At 32.7% G+C, this 19,980-nt stretch overlaps 1 protein-coding gene across 2 annotated transcripts in view; it reads right to left on the bottom strand.

Moving 5' to 3' along the window:
• The window catches only part of LOC132544338 (LIM and senescent cell antigen-like-containing domain protein 1), a 37,024-nt gene extending 21,241 nt beyond the window's left edge, over positions 1–15,783 (bottom strand). The window contains exon 1 of one of the 2 annotated variants that reach the window (XM_060207922.1): positions 15,686–15,783. In XM_060207922.1, coding sequence (XP_060063905.1) covers positions 15,686–15,696 — 11 coding nt within the window. In that variant the 5' untranslated portion in view covers positions 15,697–15,783. Of the gene's footprint in view, positions 1–10,601; positions 10,775–15,685 lie in introns of those variants that run through there. The other variant, XM_060207921.1, reaches the window with a different exon arrangement.
• Between the last annotated feature and the right edge of the window lie 4,197 nt (positions 15,784–19,980).

The raw sequence follows: 19,980 nt of genomic DNA, 5'->3' as shown, positions 1-19,980 counted from the left end.
CATATCATTTCAGCTTAACTTCAAAAGTAACATCACTTACATATGTAAACTCCAGCCTAAGGTAATTGTGAGTAGTCTAAACAGTATCACAGCGAACACACATTTTAATGTTTATATGTTCCACTCTCGGATGAAAACTTTTCACCAATTGTCAAAGCTTGTTAAAGCATTTCAAGTTATATAAATATCTTTAGACTTACCTTTACCTTTACATATAATAATAATTAGTAAATTTTAATAACCTAGAGGAATTCGTGAGATTTACCTGGGAAAACAACAAAAACTAACCAAAACCTACAAATTGATATACTATAACCATTAAAACTCAAGAAACCAACTATTGAGGCTGCATCAAATTCAATATTAAAACTTAAATCAGTACTAAAAAAATCTTGCCCAGAAAGAAACCTAGGTCGTCAGAGACAGGTTATGTTCAAAGGGCAATAACTCCTCAATTAAGCAAATAAGAGTGACAGTTCTTGTGCACTGCACTTCTCCGTGTTGAGATTTGTCTACCTATGAAGTTTCATGTTGATTCCTTGTATGGTTTTAGTGTAATGCTCCAGACAAAATCATAACAGATTGACAGACGGACGGATGGAAAATGCGGCAACTATATGCTCACACTTCCGGGAGTATAAATAAACCAATTACAGGTATACCTATCCTGTAATCAGTGACGTTAGCAATATGAATTGATTTTAAAAGTTCAATCATTTGATAAGACACCAGTATTTCCTTTAACTTTGAGTTGTTCAGGACATCTTTTAGCACACAGTCATTAATGTGAAATATAATCCTAGTATTTTTACATAAAACAGCATACATTTTTCGTTGAGTCTTCCACTCAGACAATTGCCTGTGTTGTAAACATGCTTAACATAACATTCTGTAACAAGTAAACACGTAATTAACCAGATCGATTTGTCTGTCTGGCTTTATAATACACTTATCTCAATAAATTCCTTTATGCCACATTTACAGACAACAATATTAATTCGTCAGGTTTGCAGTCCTTTCAGACATATCAGGTTATCATTGAGAAACCCTACAATAATCATTTCCTTTGAAATTTGGACACGCACCTGCCTATCAAATCAAAATCCTTATGCAAATGACATGTACACCATGGTACTGATTTTTAATATGACAGTTTAAAAAAGTTGAATACATGCAATGTTACTGGTACACCAATGTATTGTTTTTTTATATTTTTGACACTAGATCAGGTGTGTTCCCTTGATCAATCCTGTGAAGACACGGGTAGGGGTACAGCTCTTAGCCCATCAATTTTTAATTTCTTAATTATAAACAGATATAAAAAATTGACAAGAATAATAGTATTAGAGGATTTTATAAGCAAGGTTTATCATCCTGATTCAAGGAAAATGCATACTATAGTAGACATTTGAACCCAACAAAAATTATGATTTTGCAGCAAATATATGTGATTACTGTATCAGTTGAAGATTTCATTAACAGAACAATCTCTGGCTATGTATCTATATATACTGTATATATGATGGGGAACCAATAAGGATGGAGATATTTTTGAGCTGTGCAATTTTTGCAAAAATCACAAAAATTCACCTTTTGTAATTCCTTCTTGTTTTATTTTTTTGCAATTTCGTTGTCTCAGAAATTTTTTTTTGAAGACTCTGAATACTTATAAATGGTCGTTAACCTAGATTCTTACATCAACTAGAGATCTAACTGACCAGTCAAACTAGATAAGAGATTTACATGTCAACAAGTATCTATTTATTATAAACGTATTCACAACTACGTCACCTTTATAGATGTATTACACATGCGTTTACAATCAAGGATTTTTAGATCTTGAAAGGGTCACTAAATTCACAAGACTTAGATACCACTGAAAAAATCTCAATATATGGTACATTGTCTGACGATGTACTTAAGTTGCCATCTGAAGAAAAGAGTGGTAGCTGTAATTTTGTAATCTGACAAAAATACAAAAAGCTCATGTAGTGTGGTCTAATGAAATTTACAAAATAGTGTCATCTTTAATACAGATGTTTACTTAACACACGCAGCTGTGAAATCTAAAATAGTTTATAATTTTGTAGGAAGATAAATTTTATTATCCTCAGGGTTTCTGATACCGGATGTAAAGATGTATACAGTAATATATATAAAAACATACAAATGCTTGATTCTCACTCCTTTTACCTTTGAATTTCTGTAAATTAAAAATTTTCTGAATAAACAATTCACGTAAAATTTTCTCCTTTTGATCCTAGTGTGTAAACTTTTAAAAAATGAAATATCATCAGACTTGATCACCACTTCCAAAGTGTCCTTCTCCAGTCATTAAAATCTTTCCAAAATACAAGATTTGTTGATAAGAATCTTGAGAACAGCCTTAGAGGGAAATTATTTGTATATACCCAAGCAATGTAAAACATCTTTTGTAGAGAACAGCCTTAGAGAGAAAACATTTGTATGTAACCGAGCAATGTCAAATATTTTTAGTAGAGAACACCCATAGAGAGAAAACATTTGTATTTAAACAAGCAATGTCAAATATTTTTAATAAAGAACACCCATAGAGAGAAAACATTTGTATATAACCAAGCAATGTAAAACATCTTTTGTAGAGAACACCCATAGAGAGAAAACATTTGTATATACCCAAGCAATGTAAAACATCTTTAGTAGAGAACACCCATAGAGAGAAAACATTTGAATATACCCAAGCAATGTAAAACATCTTTAGTAGAGAACACCCATAGAGAGAAAACATTTGTATATACCCAAGCAATGTAAAACATCTTTAGTAGAGAACACCCATAGAGAGAAAACATTTGTATATACCCAAGCAATGTAAAACATCTTTAGTAGAGAACACCCATAGAGAGAAAACATTTGTATATACCCAAGCAATGTAAAACATCTTTAGTAGAGAACACCCATAGAGAGAAAACATTTGTATGTAACCGAGCAATGTAAAACATCTTTAGTAGAGAACACCCCTTATGATTTGTCTCTATAGGAGAGATCGTTGTCCTGTTGTCATCTGAACAATGCCTCCTCTCGGGTCAGATATCTAGCTTGGCAATGGTGTACCCTAATTCAAATTTTACTAGTTACAGGTTCTTCAAACTTATAACAAAGTTACATGTCAATAGTTTTGGTTTATTTTATATCGTTTATTATCCTATCAACAGCTATGGTCAATTAAGAATACCCCCAGGTGTATGTGAGGTGGTCAAAGTGCTGAATAAGCGAGTTTTCTGAATGTTTGTATAAGCCTCCTCATGAAAGAGCGGAATTGATACCAATGTTGTAGTGCTATCACACTGTAGTATACTGCTGAAAACACCTAGCAGGACATCATTCTACTTGGTCACAACACATCGAAAATGTGTGAATCAGTCACAGTGTCCTTACATCACCATAATGACATAATGTTCAGCAGTTAAACAATATCTGGGGTGATTAAATTCTATTTCACTTTGTTCATTGTCAATTAAGTGTTGTAGCTTTATGTTGAAATACCATTCCATGATGACAAAGGGAACGAAAGTGATTTTTCATACTTAATATATACCACATTATCATTAAATAGTAATTAACTTAAAACTGTCTTATTATGTATTTGTTTGGCTGAATGTTGACCACTTTATAAAGGTTGTTACCTCAATTTGTGTATAAATGTAGTTATGGCCCCTTCTTAATATGTATTTTATTCCAGTCTATCAAACAATATCATTACATCTCAAGTGATCTAAAAGTTCCAATGTTTAAATTTAAGGTCTTCCCTAAAGAAATTTTCTAGCGTCATATAATTGGTTTCAAGACTGCCCACTTTCACACTGATATCACTCCCTTGAATTCATGAGGTATGAATAGGTGACCATATCTAAAGGCTGCAGACTTAAATACATGTAAACTTTTAGGTATATTAATAATGGGGTCATTGACAATTGATAAGTATAGTATACAATTTTAACTCTTCAGATGAGGCAAGTTGAGAGTGATCTGTCACATACTTATGTGGCCAATACACTGACTTATTGCCCTTTAATTATTTCTAATATTAAAGTTTGACAAGAGGTGTTTGTTGTCCACTTAATGATAGTTAGCTAAATAATTACACTCCCTTGTTTAACTCTATATAAAAAATATTTGATGGAGTTCATGAAAAGTCTGAACCTAATATGTATCTTTTAAAAAAGGGGTCAAGTCACAGCTGGTTCTTGCATGAGTAAACATGTGGCCTGTATTACTATAGGGTTGGATGATATTACAGAGCCTATCATTAACCTTCAGGTATTCTCTACCTGGATCAACAGTGATATCAAGGTATTTAATCTGCCAGCCCTCCAAATGATATTATCCTGGTATAGGGAAATATCCATGTACTGTAAACAAATAACAGATTAAAGGGATAAAAGATTATATCAGCTTTAGTGGAGACTTTCATTACAGTAAAGACCAAATTACATAAAACAGGGGATTTTGTTTTTGAGATAGGTGGATTTCAGTTTGATCTTCATTTGTTCTTTCCAATTCTATCCCTGAGATTCCATTTCATATGCCCTGGCAGGCCAAATGTCATGACATATTTCATGTTTTTGAGATAGGTGGATTTCAGCGACCACTATTGTTTGATCTTCATTTGTTCTTTCCAATTCTATCCCTGTTTCTGCTTTAATTACATGAAATTTAGATATTCCTTTTAAGAAATATCATTAATAATCTTTAACTGCCCAATTCAAGATGGTCACCTATTTTTCTGATCAGTCTTAAAAGCAAAAGGGCACAACTACCTCACTTGGTAATAAATATCGCAAGGTATTAAGATTGCTGACATCACATTTCTTGAATTCTGACGAACCCTGGAATTTTGCAACTTCGTAATTGTTATGTAACTGATAGTGTACATTAACTCCGAGATTTGATAACTATTCAGATCACAGAGGTCGTTGTATACAAACTCATCAGAGTCGTTCACACCTTCCCTTCATCGGTAGTAACTGCCCAATTATTTTTCTGATCAGTCTTAATAAAAGAGATTTGATAAAAGATTTCTTCTGTTCAGAATTAATGATAATATACTTTAACTGTCGCCTTTCACCTAGCTGTCCGGGGTTCCATTCCTGTAATGGATGTGAAAAGGTATGGGGGTCACCTGCCCGACCATGTGGGTTTTCCCCGGGTACTCCAGCTTCCTCCCACAGTTAGACCCCTGTTGCATATCCATCTGAGCCAACAAGAGTGATTAATAAAAATTGGAAAAACTTGCTTCGCAATTGTTGTAAAATAAATAAAGTTTATTTTTATTAACTGTCGAAATCTACGATAGTCATTTGTCAACCCCCCTTTTTTTCATCAGTCAGTCCTAAAATCAAAGGGCAAAGCTACAAGATGTAGTACTATGGACAAAGGGTAACCTACATTTAAGAAAGATCCATCCAGTACTTTTCAAGAAATAGACATAATAACCTTTCATTGTCTAAATTCAAGATGCACACATGGCTGCTCATCAGCCAATTTGTTATGCCAATCAGTTCCATCATCTAAATGGCAAATATGGACTAAGGGGAACTTACATACATGTGTGAAATTTGAAAAAAATCCAACCAGCACTTTTCAAGAAAAAATGATAAGAAATCTTTAAGGATAGATAATGGATTAACAACCAACCACATACATAGGATAATTTGAATAATTCACCATCTACCAGTAACAGAAATAGAAGCTTGTTTTGATTGTAATTGTGACATAACTAAAATTTGCTGCAAATACTTGTTAAAGATGTCGCTTGAAATTTAAAACATAATATTAAAATATTTAAAAGCTCCGCAACAGATGTTTTGAAATCTGTATAATGATCAGATGGTACTCCTATCTCTGGAACCCTTCTATGTTTAATAACTTTACTTCAATACCTTGGATCTCCATTAGGAAGCACTGCCATTCCATCTAAGCCATTGATTGTGGAATAGTGACCCTCATCTTCACCTCCAAAATGGAGACGCCTCCGTTGGAACAGTTCACTTTCTGTATTGTCATTGAGTGATTGCAAACGTAGTACATTGCGTCCTTGTTTAACCGAATGCATGTTGCCTCTACTGGTTGTCCTGCTTGTTGTAGTAGCCATTTTTCTCTGATGGGAGTCTTTTAAACAGACTATCAATTTTTCTTGGACCGACTCCTTTGAAAACAGTTTTCTCTCATATATGAATAAACAACAAGTGGAAAATGTTTTCCTTTTCTCAATACTTTGCAGTTCTAAAACAAATTCAAGCTAGCTACGAGTCTAATTTCTATGAGATTACCTTGAAATCAGATACTAGTTGAGTGATCCAGTTTAGACCATGCAACACTAAGTAGTAATTGATCGATATGTTAGCTGCAAATACACATCCCATGGAAATTATATCAGCTATTCAATAAACTGGTTATATATTTACAAAGAATGACTCACAAGATATATTGATTGATTCACAAAACTACAGACCCATCATCTTTCAAAATTGCATTCATAAAACTATCCTTGCATCATAACTTGGAAGAAATCCTTAAGGGCACCAGAATCAACACTGTTATTATCCACAATTTCTATGAAATATCTATATAAATGTGATCCTCTTCAAAATTTACAATGAAATCTTTATCCTTCATCAAAGTTTCCTGTTATTTTCCAGACAGGACCATGCACACTTTTCTGCTTTCTTAAGCAAATATTAAAAGTGAATCGAGATCTGACACAAATCTATTTTTTCTCTGTCTGTTCCTTTTCTACATAACTTTCCATATGACTTGAGCTGATATTGTATTTCTGACTACACATATACTTATGCAGATGGACCATCTGTTTTAAACACTGCAGTTTACAGGTGTGATTATACAGGTTTTCCACCAATCAGAAATTTGTTATGAGGCAGTAATAGAGTCCTTCAGATCTTTGTTAATGCCTTACAGTGAGTGGTCCAATAACACTGACATGTGGAAATGATAAATATTGTTATCCACTGATGATGATGTCCTGTCTCTATTTCCTTATCATGCCAAGATGACACAGTAGTCACTTCCTTTACAGAATTAAATGATGCAGCTGATTCTGTGACCTACTGTACAGAAAGTCTCACGGCAGACAACGTAGTAATACAGATTCCTCACGAAATTATTCTCCTTAAGATAATGACGGCACTTTATGACAGTAAAGGTCAAAGCATATGATGATACTATTCAAATTCTTACACCACTGATTGTTAAATTATGTATGTTCCAATCTCATTTGTTTAACATACAAGAGAACATCATAAGAAAATGTGAAATAGTTGTAAAATTTTCCAAGTTTTTAAAACTGTTTGTCTAAATAGCACACCCAAAAACTGTATTTTACGAAGCAAATATTACAATATTTGTCACAGTTGTTAGCAGAGACACACAGAGATAAATCTTCACCTGAATGGGCATACCATGTCTACATGAATCGTGCAGAAGGTAAACAATCACAATATGAAATACTGGTGTTCTTAATACATGGAACAGCTCGCTGAGGTTGGGTACACGTATAGACACACCAACAGATAATTTCTTCACGGGCCGCTTACACAGGTGTACAGCCTACCTTTATAATCTACAATCTTTTTCCGGCATATAAATACAAATGTATACAGTATCTAGTTTAATAAATCCACACCCTAAACCTTTTGTAAGGGTCAAACACCCCACAATGCACGCTGGGTTGTAAACACAACTGACCCAGACATTAGAGTCGGTGACAAAATCCAGTCCTTGGAATTGAATCAAGCTCCTTATATAGCCAAGCAGAATGAATACATGAAATACCTCTACAGGTATATTAGTTTCCTTAATAAGTCCAGGAGATTACAAATAACAATTGTTTCTCCAAGCATTTAAGTCTGACATAAACTCCAGCCAAAAGGGATAAGATATCTGGCTGCCTTATACTGCTTGTTGACTGACAAAATGGGTTTTCAACTAGGTGAAATATTTGCATAAATGTTCGTTTAACCTTTTTTCCTCTGACCTCCTTGACTGGTGTATGTTGTTTTTGCCCCGGGGTTATGTATACAAGGGATTGTAGAGACTTGGTTTTCATGTAAAGCTGTTAGAGAGGGCTTCATTAGTATTCCAACCCTTACTGACGAGCAATCAACGATAGTGTTCCACATTATGTTTCCACTTGTGACAAGTACTACTGTGCTGTACTATACAGGTAAGAATATTTGTTAGTAAAAATAAAGGTACTTATCTAAAATATTTTTAACTGTTTAGCAAATTCCCTTTGTGTATATGATGCAACTAGGTTGTACTTTATTATAAAGTGTATGGTGTCCAGACTTTTGTTGCAGTTTCCATCAAGTAAACATGTGAACAATTGATATGTATACCTATAGCTTGTATCCAGATGGGCTCATTACAACGAAAGCAAAAAAATGTATATGTTGATTTTCTAATGTACAAATATTTACAAATTACAAGAAAATCAATATTCAAAAATAAAAAACTGTCTATCATATTCAAAACAAGCTTTCTACATGTTAAATACTGTTAGATACCAATGTTCCTGTATAATCACACATTTGATTAGTAAACTGTTCCATACAGTGCTTTCTGTGAGGATTGAATCCTTGTGGCAGCTTATATATTCCTTCAAAATTAAAAAGGTGTATAAGCATGAACATCTGCATAAAATATACACTAGGAAAGATTAGTAAGCATTCAGTATGATAATTCTATTAAAAATCATTTTTAATCACACCACTATTGAAAAGTTTTAAAGTTAAAAATACCTGAAATATTAAACCAGGTGAGAACCTTTTTTTATCTTTTGTACAAAATCAGTCTATGTGAAATCTAGAATCCTTTTTGATGTTTTCTAACTCGAAACAAATAATTATGTACATACTGAAAAGGTCATCGTTCAAGTGTCGCTCCAGATTTTAAAGAACAAAATCTCATGATAAAAATCTTCTTTTTATCTGTTTTATTGTAAAGATGGCTTGTGTTTTGACCTACTTGGGCATTTTCCGTGTCATATTTCAACGAATCATATACTAAAGAGCCCAGGCAGTGAAGAGACCATATATAATATTCAGACGGTAACTTCAAAACAGTGGTCACATGACCCTAAAAAAATGTGGCTTCTGTTACATTAGTATTCTGTAGCATATTTACAGCCACTTAAGTTTCTAAAAATCCTTTCTAAACTGTGTGAGCTGTAAATCTCAGTGTTTATGAATTTATATTGTAATAAATCTGCACTTGAACTGTATACAATCATAGGATTCCTCTACACACAGGTATGTACAGGAAAAAAATTGTCTAAATGTCATATTTTAGACGTAAATTCAGGACAAAATGGATGGAGGGTGTTGTTTCTCACCTTAGCCAGTGTGACTACTATCAACTTGCCGTATATGATGAACAGGTAAGTGAAAGCAGCTAACCCTATATATTTACAAACTTCAATATTTGAACCAGTTTATCCTAACATACTTTTATTTTCAATTTTTCAAAATTTATCAAGATGTTGTAACTAAAAAAATCTTTGAAAATGGACTTCAGCAAATTTTGGTTGCTTGTTGATGACCATGAAAGGTGGTGAGCACACAGGTATTAAGATTGTCTTATAGTTTTCATTGTATCCAACTAAACTTAAAGGAAGTTAATTTAGAACTAGGATAGTTAAGTACATAAATATTTGAAAGATAAAAGGCTTCTGCATGTTTAGTGTGATTATTCTATGTAATTACTTGTTACATTATAACAATTTTTAACTTTATATTATTATGTATTTTACACAGACATAGCTCCAGTTATAACCAATATGAACACTGAAACTATTCTATTATAATTATGAATAAAACATGTTAAGCTGATTTGAGAATGAATTATTGGAAAATGTAATAGACTAAATTCAATTCAAATGAGTGTAACATTTGGCGATATTTCAGGGCAAAAGATCAACAACTTGTACACATCTCTCTGAAGTCTCTCCCCAAAGCAAACACACGAACAGTAATTAAGAAATCTATAAACTAACGACTTGATTATCTAGCTCTCCTTTTCAGCCTTCATTTAACTTGCATATAAAACTTTATACCAGTAACTAAAATGGATATTGTCATAGTGATAGATACTATGGAATTGATCTAAGGGAAACAACTCTTCATATTTTTTAAATTAAAACATATTTTGGAACATTTTCTATTGGTTGGTAATGTCAATAGAATAGAAGTTCTTATATCACAACAAGTGGAAGATTAGAGTGTGATGCTTTGATGGCTACATGGTCAACTTCATCAGACAAATGTCTTATTTCTACTGGTTGTATTACAGAACTTCTACTCTACAAAAATTTACTGTCCAATGATCATGACAATATCTGACAGTTTTTCTACTTCGAAGCTTAAAGATATCTCATGCCTTAGAAAATTCCACTTATAAACCATTTTATATATTATCATGTATGTCAATAGAGTAAGTATTATATCAAAAATAAATACAGAACTGATATTGAATATAAATCAATACATTACAGATATTTACTGTATACGATACCTACACAAATTGAACTAGTTAGTAAACACCAATACCTTTCCTCTTCTGAAGTAACAGAAGACACTGATCGTCTCTGTTCCCTTACAGCCAGAACTTCCCCAACTTCAGCGTACATCTTGACCGATTCTATATCACAATTCCTTCACAGAAGTAAAATTTCTTCGTAATAAATATGGAGTATTGCGTGCTTATAATTAACCTGTTCAAGATTAGACAGCTGACTCGAACATTTTGTATAAAACTAGGTACATGCTGGTGTGTCTAAGTACCAGTACAAACAAGAAGAACATAAGACGCTGAGAGGTGAAAAATCCACCATCCCATACAAAGCAGGCCAAGGAATCTTAAGTTTTAGTTTATAACAATAATTTACTCTCCCACATTTCACTTCAGTATTTATAGACCATCAAAACCATATCTGAATTCTTTTATATGAACAATGAGTCTTTAATTAGAAGTCTCTGAACATAAAGATGTATTTAATTCATATCACTCAATATTGCTACAACTGTTTATGCAGTCTGATTGTGCAATATAGAACAAATATCCAATAATTATACAATATATATAATTGATTGTAATGTTGTCCACTTTCCAGAACAAGGTCTGATCATCATTTATTGAGGAATATATGTATATAACCACTGTAAATTAACTGCAGTGCCAACCACAAACAACTTCTACATACAGGTATGTACAGTTTCAAACTTTTCATTAGTGGCTATTGTACCTCAGTCAGTCAGGACGTTGGCCCTTGTACATTATATAACCTAAGGTAAAATTGAAGGTGCATGATTCACATTCCCTACCAGTGGTGGTCAGTATTTCTAAGGAAACTCAGAAACAGGCTCTTCTAGATCTGTCACTTGGTTGTCCTTGAGCAAAATGCTTTACCCTAACTACATTGGGATGCACACAACAGGTCTCTCATATGTTGTTCAGTGAGGTAGCCGAGACTTGTCTCAAAATGTACCTGGATGTCAACTGGGCGAAAGCTATGCAAGTAAACAAACCAACAATTTTCATAATAGCACACCCAATTAATCTACAGTATATTTACAACTGAAATCATACTTTCTTGAATAGTCTTTAATTCTGTTACAATTTTTATTGAAAGTGTGAAGTAGACAATTGTAGGAAATCTCAGCATACAATACTGAACCAATACTGGACTACCAGTAGTTGACCTAAATGAAACGGATATTTTTTGCCCCTGTCCTATATATAAATCTCCATCAGATTTACTGATACACACATTCCAATATACAGTGGTACCTATGTGAGACCTGACCTCTGACCCCTAGAAACTAGCTTTATACATTTGTACATAAACTGTCATTTCCTGCGGAGACACTTATCTCCCTAGCACAGCATCCGACACTACATCTCACTGTAATACAAACACAGGGGCACTCATTCAGGATAAAAACCATAAATAATTATAATCCATATAGTTTCTTCCTGTAGATGATTAATATTTCACAAAAAAAACCCAAGGAAAATTTTATATAATCCATCATTTCTCTCACTTCAAAATTCTAGGTACACTCAGCATAGATAATTTTGATATCTAATAATATTTCTTAAATGAAAAAATTAAACAGTCGGAAGATAAATATTTCAATCTTAGGATATCCCTAGTGTTCCTCTTATCTATCTTGATACATTCTTATGGTTTAATTCGCCAACAGAATGGAGACATGTGAACCTTATCTTCATCAGTCCTATCAATTCATTTTAAAACAAATGATTTAAAACTGCATGTTTCCTGAATGAGGTAAGTAACGTACAAAATGAATATATAATCATATTTTATTAATTGTATATTTACGTAAACAGAGATACATGTATTTGATTGTTGATTTCTAAATATGTTAATGTATACATTTTGGATGTACAACATGCTTTGTATTTTTAATGTGATTTTCCATTAAGAATGCAAAATGTGGAAAATATATTGTTATCTGAGTCCTTAGTTGTAGACATACTCTACTAACAGGAATTATTTTGGTCTTTTTCTATGTTTATTAAAAGTATGACCTTACTTAAAACTAAGAAGTTTATAAACTTTCTGAAAGTTTGAATATATGAAGTGTACCAGTAAACTATATTACCTCAATTCAATACTGTCTATCATGATTCCAACCAAACCCTCCAAAAAAAAAAAAAAAAACAAAAAAGAAAAAGAAAAGATGAGTTGATGTTCTTTGTTTTCGGTTTTCTACTCTTATTTATGAAATGAATTCTTTTAAAATCACTTTCCAAGTAAACAGGTTAAAAAATATTAGAAATCTGACATACCACAGTAATACTTTATCTTCTGCTCAATTAATACGCTAGAGAAAACTTTCTTAGTATAAAAGTTAACACCTGAAGGATTGCTACCATCTTAATGTGCAGGTTATACCTGTGAACAACCATATCACTTTCAGATTAGATTTTAAAAGCCATGTAAAGCGGTCAGTGATCATGAATGACAAGAACACAAGAGTTATCTCCCTTGGAAACACTTGATTTTGAAAGTTGCTGGTGGATCAAAATTTTGGAAAAGAACCATTTGTAAATATGGCAATAAACATTACAAAATTTCTTGTAACTTTCTATTATTCATGCTTTTTCCATTTTGTCTAAATTTCACAATGAATATCTATTCTTATTCCAATGCATAAAAACTTTTTTTTTCATCTTTCAGAAAATTATCCAATGCTGATGAGGAGCATTGAATGAAACTCAGTTTCCAATAGCCTCTAGGTATGAATTATTTTGTGCAATATTTTGATGAAAATAATTAAAACAATCAAAGCAATTTAATTACTGTCATTGATGATTTTGTAAACAATTTTTTGAAAGATTCTATTTAAAAGTAATCCTTACTGCTAACACATACTTTTCATCATCCTAATAGTATTTTACCTAAAAGAATTTACATTAGGCTTTGAATCAACATTTGAAATGAATATATTTTGCTGCTAGTTACTACTGGTGATAAACCATATCTATTAACCTGCAATAAAACAAGTTTCCTTTATCCATTATTGTTTGAATTATGATTTTTTTTTCAATTTTATTCCCCTTAATTAACAATTAATGTTATCGCTATAGTACTTCACATATGAATGACAGTCAAACCTATCATAGTATACTGAACAATGGTAAAATACGATTCATATCATTACAAAAGGAAGATATGCTTGAATTTATTATCTGAAAGAGAGTCAACAGAGGTTTTTCTTTTTGGGGGGTGACTGAAATATCAGAATCTTGCACTTGTCAAAATTTTGGATAAGATGCCGAGTACTAACTTGCAAAAATATTACAAAAAAGAATTAAAGATCATGTTGTAGATGCTGTAGGAGTAATGCTAAAGCGTAGTTATAAAGTATTTTCAGGGTATCCATTCAGTAAGGGAAAGCATTTGGTTAGGGGTGTTAGAACGATTATCTCTGACTTGCATCTAAGTTGAAAGATTGGGACACAATAATTAATCATTATGTCCATATCTACAATTGCCAAGTGATCAACAAGCGAGTATCAGATTTTGTGGCACCAACAATTCTGGTGATCGTTGAACACAGATACATGAGTGGGGGAATCCAGGCATGTTTTGATTTTGATAGGCAAATAAACAAAAACATACCAGGACTGCAGCCCCATTACAGAATGTAATGTAGATATAACAACATGATTTCTCAGTCTTCTGTAAACAATGCTTCAGACAAACAAAAATTTGAGAGATCATATTAGTATACTTACATTCTGTAATGGGCCTCTTGTCCTGGTAAATTCTTATTTATTTGTTGATATCTATAAAAATTCAGGCAGCTGTGGTGTGTACAATAGAGGTTTATATAACATGACCAGTGGAAGATCCAAGTGTGACGTTTCAATGGCCGGCTCTGTACCATTTCATACTTCATACTGGTCATTTGTTTGAAGAAGTTGATAGTTTTGTAACATTTAAAAATCTTCTACTAGTTGTGTAATAAGAACTTCTTTTGTATTGACATAACCTACCTGAAGAAATATCTATGAACCAAATTGGTCATGACAATGACAAAGTCATCATATTTTCAATTTCATGTTGATTTCACTTAATCTACGAGTTGGACACATTCCACAAGTACCAAATGAGAACACTTTGTAGTTAAAACAGTGTAAACTTTTGATAACAAAATATATACCCTTACAATTAATGATTGATTAAAACAAGGACAACATTCAATATGTTTTGACAATTAAAGTGCTCCACACAAATACCCATATATGTTACTTATACATCAAAATATGATCAGTGTAATACAGCTGGCGTTCTTGTGACACCCTCTACAAATAGCTATACTATTACAGACAAGTATAACATATTATGTTTACAGGTAAATTACACAATCTCCAACTTGACGGTGAACATTAAGTCTACTATATGGCTTAGGGATGTTTTTTGTGTTCTTAATTAAATGTGTAATTTTGTTATTTTTCTGAAATTACACAGAAACAAACCAGACTAAGATGTTTTGCTATACGTATAGCTCAGAGAACAAACCGGAGATCTAGACTAATTGTAATTAAGGTTTTAATTACCGTTATATTCTCAGACTGGAATATGGTTTAACGGTTTGCTGTCATTAATTGTCAATTTTCTTTCGTTTTCTACTCGTGTTGATATCGTTTGCATGATATCTATAAACACATATGAGATGGACTCATGAGTACAGATGTTGTGTTACATATCAAATACCCATGAGAAGACGGCTTTAAAAGAACTGACTCATCAGGTTTTACTGCCCTTCATTATGTAAAGACGTAATCGCTTGCTGCTGAAGATCGAAATATGAGCATCCCGTACCGATGAATAAACATAATGATTATAACTCGATTTGTGATCACAAACAAAAGTGTACGTGTTCTTACGATACTTCTATGTGAGCTTCTTGGACAGAGAGACTATAATTTAATGTAATGTGGCATCTCGGCCCTCCGAACAAACACAGGGCACCTGTCCGAAACTAATTAGTGGAGCGCGAGCCAAACCCATCACATCGGTCAACATCATCACACTGTTGTCTCCCCTCTCGAACACAGAACTGAGTATCCGGTACACGCGTATATATAATATACATACCTGCCTGTCATATATGCTGTTTAAACTCAGATGTACGTCAGCTTATCAAACTTTTATGCAGAAAACTTCATAGGACCCTCAAATGTTTTCGTTCACTCTTCCAACTTGACGGAAGTATGAGGTCACTTCCGGGGGACTTATAAGGTAACATTTGAGGAATGTGTGTGGGATTGGAAGGGGTACCGATGGGGAATTCCGATCGTTATAAATAGAAACACGCTGGAACGAACCTGTTAAACATAAACACTATTTCTTTTTGCCATAGAGATGATTATACGGTTCACGCACGAGTTAACATGAATACAATTTACATCAGAAGCAGACACAAGGAAGTTAGGTAACATATACAGCCAAGTCAGAGGCTTGAGACGACCTTTTAAACAATTCCTCTTTTTCTATCGAATACAAAATACAGAATATTTAGAATGTGATTAAATCAACGTGTATAACAGAAATCGGATACAGTTTGGACAATTAAAAAAAAGTCAGCGGCTAAAAAAGTATTATTGAATGTAAAACCGTATTATACTATGAAGTAGCTCCGTTACATAAAACACAAGTACTAAAATATAATTAAACTAAATGATAGCTTTTGTTACGGACTAACGGACTTATTGATACATGCAAATTATATAATACAGAAGTCCGTGCACAGACTTTTTATGGTAATTAGGTCGGTTTTTTATGCATCATGCATTATTGTCAAGTTTAATCAGGGACTTATATGACAGTCCGTCATATACGTCCCTGGTTTAATTCATATTTAGATTTTCATTAGAATTATATTTACCAATAATAGAAACAAGCAGTTATATCGAATGACAAAAAAGTTGTGTTGAAAAAAAACCAAACAAAAACAAAAAAACGGCGTGAGTAATGAACTAACAAAGAACAATACTGGCAGTGGTTCTATGTTCTTTGTCGATATTAGTTGGACTCAAAATCGAATGTTTGTATGGATGAACTGAATTAGATATGTAATAAGTTTTTAAGGAAATAAATATCAAGCATAACGATTGACCATCATAGAAATTTGTAAATATTTCTTGTCAAATAACCGCGATGGATTGAACACTGTGTTCGTATGCAAGAAGGACAACTCTGTGAAAGGTACGTCCCGAAGAAGTCCGAGTAGGGCGGAACCGGTGGACAATATCTGACGAACCAGGGCGAAACCGGTGGACAAAATCAAATCGAAGAACTAGGACGAAACCAGTCGACCATATTAAATTGATGAACCCGACCTCTTCGCCTGTTGTGGTCGACCTGTACTTTCTTATTTCTTTTACTTTTATATTATTATAAGCAGGTACCGTCAATGGACAATTATTTTGATTCATTAAAATGATTATCGGTGTCCAATATGGCCGCTCACTAACCTAGCTTCATTCCTCGAGGTTTTCCTCTACGTTTCAGTTGCATCTCAAAAAAGTCATAAATATAAATTGTGTTGGTTTCAACCAGAGACGTATAACTGAATTTATATTTGGGTCGAATAGTTTATCGTTTATATTCGGTCATTGAAAAGGCAGTGCAATGTAGGTTTCTGACTTATCACTGAGTTATACCTAGGAGCACTGACCACAGGTAAATGATGGTTTGATTAGACTGACGTGAACGTTTCATGTATTATCGTTATGCACGTGCTAGTCAGGAACTAACTGGATCAAACCTTGTCGCCCACAGACGGTGGAGAGTCGTCAATAATGACTAAGGAAAAAAAATTGCATCCTCCGCGGAATTCTTTTTACATGTTTTTGTGTTTTCCACACATGAAATTTCTGGGTTTTTTTTCTTTTGATATCAAATAAGTAAAATGAGTATAGCGTACTGATGGATTCAACATGTGTTTTACAGATAGGACAATGTACATATTGACACCTGTTGGTGAAACTCTCCGATTCACGAGTAGAACTTGCCGGATTCATTGCTACATAAAATGTATTATCATAATTATACTACATTTCGTATTTCGCAAATTTTCTGCATTTTTCAATAAATTATAAATTGTTTGATTGTCAACATTACCAGCAATCTTTCCTGTAGCGTGCTGCGCATGCGCCAGCCTGAGTCGATTTTTCACCTGTACTGTTACTATAGATTATATATAGAGAAAATCTTTAAACTTGAATAAAGCATTTTTTCGTTCAAATGACAGTATTTTTCCCGTATACATTTGGATGATAATTTTATAAGCTTTAATATGATCTTTGAAAATTAAAAATAAGTTGTGAGGAATCGGTGCCTTTTTTGAGTTAAAATTCAGAAGTTTATTTACTATGAATAAAGAAGGATTTCCACTAGAAATTCGCTATATCACCGAATTCAAAGTTAGATAACAAATATTTCCCAAACTTTGTGAATATTTTTCCCGTATAGGTTAGTTTCTAAATTTATCCAGGATTCCGACACTATATTTTTTTAAAAAATAAGTGTTTAGGAATCGGTGCCTTTTTTAAGATATATGTACATAGGTGTAGATTCAGAAGCCTCATTTTACGCTGGTGTGACGTCATGGGACCAGGGTTATCGGGTCTCTGTACACTGTGTTGACTTAAATATCTGTACATACTCAAGTGTAAATATAGCGTAATTTCAATGATTTATATTTGATAATTAGAATTTTATACTAGTTAATTTGTTTAGTTTGTTTTACTTCAGCACTTTGACAGTGTATATCCATTATTAAAAACACTGTCTTAAAAACATACATTAAAATAAATATGTACGCGGAACAGGTCCAAGTTAAAACTAAGATATTAATCACAATTTACCATAATTAATTAACATAATGTGTATATGAAATTTATAAATATTATTGTATCACTGTAAATGTAATATCAATCAACATGAAGTGGGCAAGGAGGAGATTTATATAGACATTGCCTGTTATCTCATACTTTTGTGTAAGAACATCAAACACAATAGAATTTGTTGAACTGAATTGAAAAATAGTAAGCCACAACCGATTCACTGTTTTCCCTCGATGATTTAAACAAAATTAGACGTGCATATATCTTTAATTTGCATTACGTTAATTTCTAAACAAGTTAATGATATATATGATGGAATCATTATAACAGGAGGAAGAAAAAACTCTTCACAATACTCTTTCTAAGTCCTCATCTAAGCATGTTACGTTATCATTAACGACAGGATATAACGGTACCAGTATCTAAAAATTCTACCGTTACAAAGCACATAACCTTACCTTAAATAAACAACTATGGTGATAGACGGCCACCTACCATTTTTCAAATAATAATAATAATAATAATTAAAAAAAATAAAAGTTTCGATTCTCTCATGAGCAATGTTTCTCCTTAACTTTCTTTTGAAAGTTCATAACTATGATTTTTCTAACTTTTTTTTTTTAAATTAGATTGTGAAAACAATCTAAACAACTGAGAAGACTTACCAACACACTGCATTATGTGACTGTGGTGTATGTATACCTAATTATGATGTGACAATTATCGCCTTAAAAATAATCATCACAGTTATTGTTTTCAATGGTATGGCTTTACCACCTGTCGTATGTTGTTTTACTTGACACTACTCACTCAAAACTGTCAAGCGGATATATTAAGGGTATATCGTGGATCTATAAGCATGGCTCATCATCTTCGACCACGTGTTCCAAAGAACTGGAAGATTCTCAATGAAGGGGAAAATGTTACAGAAATTCACAAAATCCAGCCAAACCCAGTGTTGCCAGATTTGTACACAGCTGAAAGGCTGATAGCAAGAAAAATTACAGATGGGGTGAGTAAAGCACACTTTATATTAATTCTAGGTCAAAATTATTGTATTCAGGGGCATTCATATCAGATATATACGTCTATATATTTCCCTACTGTATTCTCTTCCATATTTTGCATTTTAAGGCCTTTTAGAAATTTTGGTTTTGTTTAGTTTTTGAAATGGTATGTTGAGTGTGATACAGGAAAATGGGTACACTACATGTTTGTATTAGTTCGTATCATTATATACTTTTGGAATATAACAATGGGTATCAATTTTTGTAAGTTATTATTCTACACTAACCATATAATTGTTAAAATACTATAAATGCAATGATATCAACATATCATAACCATTACGAAAACTTATTATTATTAACTATGGAACTGAAATACATTTCAACAAAGTTAGTTAAAGTTGTATAACATGCAATATCCTACTACTTATTAATTTCATTAGTTATGGAAGTCTATTTAAGATAATTTTTAATTTAATTCTCCGTTCCTGTGACTTGAAATCATCGATAACATTTCGTAGCGTGGATTTTATTT

This window comes from Ylistrum balloti, unplaced genomic scaffold (assembly GCF_031769215.1).
Source record: "Ylistrum balloti isolate Yb309-2 unplaced genomic scaffold, AGI_CSIRO_Ybal_v1 Utg369790, whole genome shotgun sequence".
Taxonomy (NCBI): Eukaryota; Metazoa; Mollusca; class Bivalvia; order Pectinida; family Pectinidae; genus Ylistrum; species Ylistrum balloti.
The sequence above is the reverse complement of the archived record's forward strand: the minus strand, read 5'-3'. Positions and strand labels throughout refer to the sequence as shown.